The sequence below is a fragment of the Nicotiana sylvestris genome, chromosome 8, assembly GCF_000393655.2.
Source record: "Nicotiana sylvestris chromosome 8, ASM39365v2, whole genome shotgun sequence".
Taxonomy (NCBI): domain Eukaryota; kingdom Viridiplantae; phylum Streptophyta; class Magnoliopsida; order Solanales; family Solanaceae; genus Nicotiana; species Nicotiana sylvestris.
Genome location: NC_091064.1, coordinates 42,604,116 through 42,614,880, shown reverse-complemented (window position 1 = coordinate 42,614,880; position 10,765 = coordinate 42,604,116). Strand labels below are relative to the sequence as shown.

Genomic DNA, 10,765 nt, shown 5'->3' with positions numbered 1-10,765 from the left:
AAAAAGAGAAAGGCAGAAGGAAAATAAAGATAAGGACTAACTTCAAACACCTACTCCCTTCTTCCGGCATGTATTGTGGGACGAGATGTGATCTAGACTACTCTGTGCAAGACTACTCTGAGCAATTGAGAGGGGGTTTTAGTAGTAAAAAATACACGTGTTTTACAAAATGCAGTACACACGTTCATCTTTTATGAACATAAATAGGTCCAATTACTATTATGATATATGTTATACCTTGTTCATAGCATGCACATTATTTTCAGACTTGTTCGATGAGGTATGACGGAGGGGCGAGTCAATAATCTTGCTGGGTCTAGGCTTACCTTTGTTGTTGTTTCAATGTTGTGCAGATCTTTCCACCAGCATTGTTGTTGGACACTCCTGATCTCATTTGAGGCGTTTAGAGGTTCTAGTTGAGGTGCGCTAACCGCATTCAGATCGTGGTGGCACGTTTATTCTATCCATCTTCTTTCTTTCTATTATATTATTATGGGATTGTATTCCTAGACTCTTGTATTAATATTTATATTACATGCTCCTTGATTAGTTTGTAGGAGGTGAATTCCGAGATTTGGATAGTTTTGGGATTCGAGTCATTAACTTATTATTATTGATGTAATTCTGTATCGGTTAGATTATTGATTGGTTGATTATAGGGATTGTTGGGATGCATTTGTTATAGGGAAATTTTTGCTGAAATTTTTATTGATATTTGGTACTTGTCTAAGATAAATATTGATTTGCTTGGAGTGGGTAGTTTCTCGCTAAGTTTCAAGGGGGGATTTGCATCTATACCCGTTTTTTGGGTCACGTTTTAACTTGTGTCCGCTTTACAAAACAAATTGCAAGCGTACCCACTTTTTCGCATAACTTCAGCATACGGGGCTGAAGTAGCAATGACAATCACGCAAAACTTCAGCATTCTAGTAGACGGGCCTAAAGTAGCAAGTGTGCTGAACCAAGTGTGCTGAAGTTTTGTTTGTAATTGCTGAACTTAAGCATAGTAGCTGAAGTTTTGTTCTCTATTTGCTGAAGTTTTTGTTTGTAATTGCTGAACTTAAGCATAGCAGCTGAAGTTTTGTTCTATATTTGCTGAAATTTTTGTTTGTAATTGCACTAAATAAGTTGAAGTTTTTTTGTCCTGTATTCATTAGTTTTGTCATTAAGTTTTTTCAAAAACTTTAGCAGAAGATGCTGAAGTTATTTAGTTCATTTATAAAAACTTCAACACTAAATAAGCTGAAGTTTTTTTGTCCTGAATAAACTTTTTCAAAAACTTCAGCAGAAGATGAACTTATTTAGTTCATTTGTAAAAACCTCAGCACTAAAAGCTGAAGTTTCTGCTTACTTTCTTCTTATGGCTTAAACTCTTTCTTTTAGACACGGAAAACAATTGCAACTGAAAGTTGCTTCAGTTCCTTAGCCCTATTACATGTGGAAGTCACTTTACCAAGCAAATTTTGCATGGCTAATTTTCTGAGCAAAAACTTGTCAAGACAGTTTTGTTGGGACTATCTGCATTTGATTTACATCCAAAATGATAATCGTAAAATGGGAACCTAGCTCTAATTAAAGACGCCTAATTAGGTAGAGTTTTTTTTGGTCAGCAAAATGCACATCAAATAATAACAAAATCGACAAACGAAGATGGGAGTGTAGAATCCCAGGAAAAGAAACCATTTCTAAATTTTCATTAACAAATTGCAGCACTTCTCTCAACATGTACAACTTCAGAAGAAGAAGAAAAAGCAACTGTATATAAGAAACTTTGAAAAATTGTACAGTTGCTTTAGTAGCACCAAGAGCAGTAGAAGAAAGAAGAAGAGGAAGAAAAAGAAGAAGAAAACGAAGGAGAAGAAGGAGGAGGAGAAAGGGGACTGAAGTTGTTTAAAAAGCAGGTACAAGTAAAAACTTTTTTAAAAAATGGCTATAGGTTAAATGGGGGCGACCAAATAGGGCGCCCCGTGCAATTTTTACAGTTTCAATCACGACCTTTAAAATTGGGCCGTGATAACTTTCGATCTTATCATTGAAATCTAGGCACGATCTAGCTCACGCGATCCATGTTGGTTCAGCTGGTCCCATTGCTCTTTGTCTAGTTAACCATTGACATTGTTTGCCCATACTCGATTGACTCATTATGGTAAAACCTTCATATGACTTGGTCAGCATCTGTAAAATAGTTCATTTTTTTGGAAAAATTGATCGTGATCCACGCAGGCATGGGAGACTTAAGCCGGCTCTCACCTAAATTGTATACGATCAAAATCAGGTATGCCCAATTTCGTTGGTGATAGATATGATTTTAATGATGAAAATAATATATTCGTTTTTTGTATAGGAAATCATGGATAGCATTCAAGATTGAAGGAATCAATTATAGAAGATCAAGGAACTCATGGATAACATTCAAGATTGAAGGAATCAATCAGAGAAAATCAAGAAAAGCATCCAAGATTAAAGGAATCAATGATAGTGTCCAATACTGACGGAATCAATTAAGGCTAGACTGAAGGAATCAAATTAATCTAGAGTATCGAAGATTTTGTAAGATAATCAAACAAGTATACTAAATCTGGAAGGATCAAGATTCAAGGAAGTATAGCCGGCGCTATCAAGTCATATATAAGGGAAGTCATTAAATCCCTCTCGTCAAGTCAAAGTCGTTGCTGAATAACCTTATTCTTGGAAAGAATCAATATTTTTCTAAGGATCAAATCTCTTGGGTTGGCAAATCTCTTCAGAAATCAAGCCTCTCTCAAAGTATTTAAACTCGTCTCTATACCTTAGCACATATACTTTGATCAAACCAAATACCCTCTCTTTGTTCTACTACAAATAAATATTGCAGCTCTACTAGATCAGCTGTGTAACAAGTTAGAGAAGAAAGAGAGAACAACACTGGTGAGGCATTGCATCAAAGAGAAACGAGTGGCATAGCAACTGAGCTATCGGTGTAGATCACACTATTTACTGTGTACTCGATAAACTCATTCACTGAAAGAGAACTCCCTTTCAACCTAAGGAGACTGGACTAAGATTCACATTGAATCCGAACTAGTATAAATATTTCGGCGTCTTTAATTCCTGCATTTAATATCTGCATCATAAATTATGTCCTTACTATTATTAAGTTATTACATCTAGTCGACTAATTAGAAAAATAATCAATTGGTAGCGATTAATTTTTAAAAATAAACAATTCACCCCCCTTCTTGTACTTTCAATTGGTATCAAAGCAAGGCTCACATTTTTCTTTTGCTTAATAACTTGTGAGAAAAGATCATGGCTAATCAAGTTACTATAGGAGCACTCTTCCATGAAGGAACTTCACAAGTGAGGCCACCATACTTCAATGGGCAACATTTCTCTCACTAGAAAGTGCATATGGAAATATATGCAAAGGCTTATGATGTTAAAGTCTGGAGAGTTATAAAAGAGGGGAACTATCCTCTGTCGGCTGCCGCTTAACCACTTGCTGATTCCGAAGATATAAATTCATATACAGATGAGCAAATGACAGTTGTACAAGTCAACAATAAGGCAAAAAATTTGCTCTACAATGCTATAAGTGGTGAAGAGTATGAGAAAATCTCTAGTTGTGATATAGCCAAAGAGATGTGGGATAAACTGGAAGTTACATATGAAGGAACCAGCAAAGTAAAGGAAACATATATCAACATGTTGGTTCATGATTATGAACTCTTTTAGATGAAAGAAAGAGAATTTATTGAAGAGATGTTTGCCAGATTCATCAAAATCATTAGCGATCTAACAGCTTTTGGCAAACCATACTCAAGTGGTAATCAAGTTAGAAAGATTCTTAGAAGCCTACCCACTACTTGGCAGATCAAAGTAGTCACACTTGAATCACAGGATCTGAATAAGCTATTATTTGATGAACTTCGAGGAGAACTCATAGCTTTCAAGAAAACACATCTCAAGAAAACTAACCAAGAAGAAAAGAAGAAAACAGTTGCATTCAAGGCCACAACTGAAATAGCAGAAAATGATATTGATGGTACTCCTGAAGCTCTTCAAGAAGAAATTTCCATGGTGTCAAGAAACAGGGATGGTTTAATGAGAAGATTTAGGAATGCGAAAAGAGGAAGGATGCCACCTAGGCGATCCAGGCAATATTATGAACAAGATAAAAATAATGGAAAATGCTATGAGTGTGGAAGATTTGGACATGTTCATGATGAGTGTCCAGATCTAAAAAGAAAAATCTCCAGAGGCTGCAACAAATACAAATCATTTGGAAGCTGGAGTGATGAAGACAATCCAGAACACGAAGAAATAGCAAATCTTTGCTTCATGACAATTCTGAAAAACGATATGAACAAACTTTTAGGATGCTAGACAGATGAGGACACCTCAGACGATGAATGCAAAAATGATAATAAGAACTGTTTCAAGGCACGAGGTGAAACAAACGAGGTAAGATCTTATAACTATGAAAGGTGTAATCAATTGTAGGATATTTTTTATCTTACTTTGAAAGAGTCTCAAAAAATGATGAATGAGCTAAAGAGACTCAACAAAGAAGTAAAAGACTGAAACTCAAGCATGAAGTATGTGAAATAAAAAAAAAGTACTTCAAGATGAGTTTAAGAAATTGCAAATGCAACTCAATGGCATGCGCAAATCCACCCGTCATAGTTCTGTCAGGTCAAACCAGGCAACTTACAAGTCAACTGAAGAAGGACCAGCCAGAACAGAGTCCACTAGTACTAACACTAATGAAAGATCTAAAAATGGATCAGGAGTTACGTGTTACTACTGTAACAAAAGTGGACATAGATATTCCTTTTGTCAATTTCGTAAATCAAATATTTCAGGATGGATTTGGAAACCCAAAACAACTATGAGTCTAGTAATACTAACCAACCAGGACCCAAGCAAGCTTGGGTACCTAAAAGAAAGTAATCACCATGTCTTGCAGGAACACCACACGAGGAGTCGCAAAGGAAAATAGTACTTAGATAGTGCATGTTCCAGCCACATGACAGGTTATAAAAACATATTTAAGGAAGTTACAAAAATAGATGGAGGAAGCATTAAGTTTGGCGATGATTCAAAAAGAAAAATAGTTGGTACCAGAACAGTCCCTTTCAATAACAACTGTAATATCACTGAGGTTTATCTCGTTGATGGACTTAACTACAATCTTCTGAGTATAAGTTAGCTATGCGACTCAGGGTATGATGTAAAATTCAAGAAAACAGGTTGTGCTATTGAAGATGGGACATGTAAAATAATCCTCCCAGGTAAAAGGTATGGAAATATTTACATTCTTGATGGATTTGAAAATTTAGATGGTCATATCTGTTTAATATCCATATCTGATGATCCTTGGTTATGGCATAAGAAACTTGGTCATGCAAGCATGCATTTGATAGAAAAGCTTTCTAAGCATGAGTTAGTTATTGGTTTGCCCAAACTAAATTTCTCTAGAAATCATATATGTATGGATGCTTGTCAAATTGGAAAACAAACTAGAAATTCTTTCAAAAATAAGGATATTGTATCTACCTCTAAGCCTTTGCAATTGCTTCATATGGATTTATTTAGGCCTACTAGAACTGCTAGCATATAAGGGAAACGATATGCTTTTGTTATTGTTGATGATTACTTACGTTTTACTTGGATGATTTTCTTATCTCATAAAGATGAAACATTGAAAATTTTTGAGATTTTCTGTAAGAAGGTTGAAAGAGAAAAAGTGTATCGGATTACAACAATCCAAAGTGATCATGGAGAGAATTTGAAAGCAGAACATTTGAAGACTTTTGTAATGATCAAGGATATACTCGCAATTTCTCTGCACCAAGATCACCCCAACAAAATGGGGTCGTTGAAAGGAAAAATAGAACCCAGCAATATATGGCAAAAACTATGATACTAGAACATTCACTGCCAAATCATTTCTGGGTAGAAGGAGTAAGTACAACATCTCACATTCTCAACCGATGTCTCATATGGCCTATTCTGAAGAAAACACCTTATGAACTGTGGAAAGGTAAACATCCTAATATTAGTTAATTTCATCCATTTGGAAGTAAGTGTTTCATTCACAATAATGGTAAGGACAATCTTGGAAAATTCAATCCAAGAAGTGATAAAGGTATTTTTATGGGTTATTCATTGAACAATAGATCTTTTAAATAATAAACGCACACTGTGTGGAAGAATCAATACATGTTATATTTGATGAAATAACTCTTCGGCCAAGAAAGAAATTATTGCAGGTGATAAAGATAAAGCTCAAGAAATTCATGAGACAAGTAAATCTCAAGAGTCGACTAATGGATCTAATGTTGTGATAGAATCAACTAATGAAACCAGCAATAATCCACCAGAACCTTTGAAGGAGTCAACTACTCATATAGTTCGTCCAAATGATTGGAGAAGTGAACCTGAATATCCACAAAAATCATCATAGGAGATCCAAGCGAGGGAATAAAAACCAGGTGAGCTCTCAAGAAGAAATCAAACATAGCACTAATCTCTCAAATTGAGCCAAAGAAAATAGAGGAAGCTCTGAAAGAATCAAGCTGGCTGCAAGCGATGCAGGAAGAGGTAGATCAATTCGACAAAAATCAAGTATGTAAACTGATACCCAAACCTGAAAGTGTTCTTGTAATTAGAACAAAGTGCTTGTTCAGAAATAAACTGAATGAGGATGGAAAATTTGTAAGAAACAAAGCCAGATTAGTTGCTCAAGGATATTCACAACAATAAGGAATCGACTATGACAAAACCTTTGCCCCAGTAGCTCAACAGGAATCTATACGAATTTTTCTGGCATATGCATCCTTTAAGAGATTCAGGCTATTCCAGATGGATATTAAAAGTGCCTTTTTAATGGTTTCATTTAAGAAGAAGTATACGTGAAACAACCTACTGGGTTTGTAGATTCAAAGTTTCCCTATCATTTATATAAGTTAACTAAAGCATTGCATGGACTAAAACAAGCTCCACAGGCATGGTACGAAAGACTCAGTTCATTTCTTATTGATCGTGGATTTACAAGAGGTAAAGTAGATACTACTCTGTTTAATAAAATATCATCAGAAGTTAATCTCATTATTCAAGTTTATGTTGATGATATTATCTTTGGTAGTGTTAATCCTCTTATGTGCAAGGAATTTTCAAATCTTATGCAAAGTGAGTTCGAAATGAGTATGATGGGAGAACTAACGTTCTTCCTTGGACTTCAAATCCAACAATCTAAATAAGGAACGTTTATATGTCAGACCAAATATACAAAGGAGTTGATCCAAAATTTCGGTATGAGCAATGCTAAAGCTATTGGCACACCAATGGGTCCTTCAACAAGTCTCGACAAAGATGAACAGGGAATTCCTATTGATGAAACTAAATATCGTGGAATGATTGGCTCACTTCTTTATCTAACTGCTAGTCGACCGAATATTATGTTTAGTGTCTGTAAATGTGCCAGGTTTCAGTCAACTCATAAGGAATCATATATGACTGTAGTAAAAAGAATTATTCGATATCTCATTGGAATTGTCTCTCATGGACTATGGTATCCTCGTTCTAACACGTTTAAATTAGAAGATTTTTCAGATACTGATCTTGCAGGTGATAAGGAAGACAGAAAAATCACAAGTGGAACATGTCAATTACTTGGCAAAGCATTGATATCTTGGAATAGTAAAAAACAAGGATCAGTTGCATTATCCACGACTGAAGCTAAAGCTATTGGACAATGTTGTGCATAATTACTATTGATGTCTCATCAACTTGGTGACTATAAATTATCCTTTAAGCCTATACCAATTTTTTGTGATAATTCTACTGCTATATGTCTCTCTAAAAATCCTGAGTATCATTCTAGGGCAAAGCATATAGACATTAAACATTATTTTATTAGAGATCATGTTCTTAAAGGAAACATAGAACTATCTTTTGTTGGAACAACTGATCAATTAGTGGATATTTTTACTAAGCCTTTATAAGAAGAAAGATTTTGCTCTCTAAGAGAATTACTTGGCATTATTTGCATTAATATTTAATATTAGGACCTATGTGCTATTATTTTTTGTTATGTATGCCTAATGTTTTATTTCTTTTCTTAATCATTAATTGCGCCTCCGATTTCCCTCTCTTTTCTTCTCTTTTCACATCAGTTTCAAAGTTCAAAGAAGGAAACCCAATCATCACGTCTGATAAAATGACGCCCTTTCCTTTTCTGTACTCAACCGTCAGAAACTCTCTTTTAAATGCTGAAACTTATTTTCAATCACCATCGCCCCCATCGCCTAGAAACCCTTCTCAGAAGCTTTCCCCAACCAAAAACTCTTCAATGGCCAAACACCCCAAAAATCCCTCTGCCTCCACCAGGAAGAGTACTCGCTCAAGAGCAAAACCCCCTTCCCAGCCCCTAGAACAAGTAGACCTAGGGTCCGATCATTCTGAAGGTAGAGCCTCTTCTCGGGCTAATTTGTCTGATAATTCTCACACCTTAGGAGAAAAAACTTTGGGAAAATGACCTATGGAAGAACCCCCTATTTCCTTCACTCCAAAGAAGCAAAAAATAGATCTTTCTAGTTCCCTAGAGTCAGACCTAAATTTCTGGGATTATCCAAATAGGGACTTTTTCATCGCCCTAAAAGACAAGTCTATTTCTCATAGGAGGGTAGTCGACCTTGATGACATGAAAGCCCTAAATTGTAAGGTAAAAGATCTTTTCATTTATCAAAGGTGGTCAAAGCTCTTTTTTGTTCCTCTGCCTAAAGTCTATGAACCCCTAGTGAGAATGTTTTATGCAAATCTTCGCTCTAGTAAATCTGAGAAGTTGGAGCCCTTGGTGTTAGGAAAGCATATTGTTCTTGATTGTGCCATGTTTGATTCAATCATTTCAGTGTAAGTGTTCTGATTTTTCCATGCCCTTCAAAAATTCCTGGCCCGATGATTTTGAAATTTCTTTGATCAAGCTAAAAGGTGTATTGCTGAGTGTCCATCTGAATCTCTTCCAAACCAGTTAGGCCCTAGTGATGTTAGTTTCAAAACCCGTATTTTGGCCCATATTGTTGCAACCACTCTGCTTCCTTGTATTGGCTATTTCTCCACCTTCTCTCAAAAAGACACATTTCTAGTCTATGACCTTGTGACTAAGCCCAAGATCAAGCTCTCCTCCCGTGTCATCAATTTATGATTGAAAGTGTTGATGATCTCATTAGTCTACCCTATGGAATGGCCATCACTCACATTCTAGAAGCTCATAATATTTCCATATCTGAATATCCCTTTATCTCTATTTTGAAATCTTACAATTCCAAAGGTTTTGCGTGTATGTGGTATATGTGTGTGAAGGGCTCATGGGTTAAGAAACAAGAAGGATAAGTCAAGCATGCTCAAATAGATTCCAAACCCAAACCTTCTGCTTCCTATCCTAGCCACAGTGATCTTGACCTTACTGAAAAGAATAGTGCCATTGACAATCGGCTATCTGCAATCAAAGATCTTCTCATTTCCACTCAGTCCACTATCGGTGACATTCATGCTATCTCCAAAGAAACAGGGTTTGATGTTTCAGAGATAAGAGTTGTAGTTCTCAGAGTAAGGGAAAACACTATCAAGGCATTCAAGGAGGTTCATGACAGGCTGATGGAATGAGTGTTCAGCCAATGCCAACTTTGATCGATTGAAGGAGGCGATTTGCAATACTCTTACCTATTTTCTGCATCGTTAATATGAAAGTTTTAGACAATTTTTTTTGTTGTGCTGTTTTTGGGCAGGATAATCAGTCGGTGGATGATTTTTCTATTTTCTTTTGTTTTGCTATAACTTTGCAATCATGTCATGTTATAAATCTTGTTTTAGTATGTAGTCTATTTTACTATTCCCTCTTTGCTGATGTCAAAAAGGGGGAGAAATGATAAATGTATTTGTACATGTACATACAAGGATAAGTCGACTGAAGGGTAAGTGCAGGTAGCAGCTCATGGCACCTTTTGAGGGGAAGTCATAGATCCTGCAGAAGAAGTCTACTACAAAAGCCTCACCAGCAATAACTAAAGAAAGTCAACTGCTCCCATTGAGGGGGAGTAAAATACAGGGAAGTCAAATGATGTTTATACATACATACATATATATATATATATAATTTTGTCATCATCAAAAAGGGGGAGATTGTTAGATCTAATTTTAATGATGAAAATAATATATTTGTTCTTTGTATAGGAACTCATGGATTGCATTCAAGATTGAAGGAATCAATAAGAGAAAATCAAGGAAAGCATCCATGATTAGAGGAATCAATGATAATGTCCAATATTGATGGAATCAATTAAGGCTAGACTAAAGTAATAAAATCAATCAAGAGTATTGAAGATCTTGCAAGATAATCAATCATGTATACAAAATCTGGAAGGATCAAGATTCAAGGAAGGATATCCGCTTCTATCAAGTCATGTATAAGGGAAGTCATTAAAGCCCTCTTGTCAAGTCAAAGCCGTTGCTGAATAACCTTATTCTTGGAAAAAATCAATCTCTTTCTAAGGATCAAATCTCTTGGGTTGGAAAATCTCATTAGAAATGAAGCCTCTCTCAAAGTATTTAAACTCATCTCTGTACCTTAGCACATATACTTTGATCGAACCAAATACCCTTTCTTTGTTCTATTGCAAACAAATATTATAGCTCTACTAGATCTGCTGTGTAACAAGTTAGAGAAGAAAGAGAGAACAACATTGGTGAGGCATTGTATCAAAGAAAAATGAGTGATATAGGA

The 10,765-nt window shown here is 35.6% G+C and overlaps 1 protein-coding gene across 1 annotated transcript; it reads left to right on the top strand.

Moving 5' to 3' along the window:
* Nucleotides 1-3,519: 3,519 nt before the first annotated feature.
* On the top strand, nt 3,520-4,365 carry LOC138874956 (uncharacterized). The gene is made up of 2 exons (XM_070153755.1): nt 3,520-3,663; nt 3,715-4,365. The coding sequence occupies exons 1-2, from the start codon at nt 3,520-3,522 to the stop codon at nt 4,363-4,365; spliced, it is 795 nt and encodes a 264-aa protein (XP_070009856.1).
* The last annotated feature ends 6,400 nt before the right edge of the window (nt 4,366-10,765 follow it).

What these genes read in the sequence shown, in the direction of transcription:
- LOC138874956 (XM_070153755.1), top strand. Translation starts at nt 3,520, where the DNA reads ATGACAGTTGTACAAGTCAACAATAAGGCAAAAAATTTGCTCTACAAT. An exon ending in CATATGAAGGAACCAGCAAA is followed by an intron (nt 3,664 to 3,714) that starts GTAAAGGAAACA and finishes GAACTCTTTTAG; the next exon opens with ATGAAAGAAAGAGAATTTAT.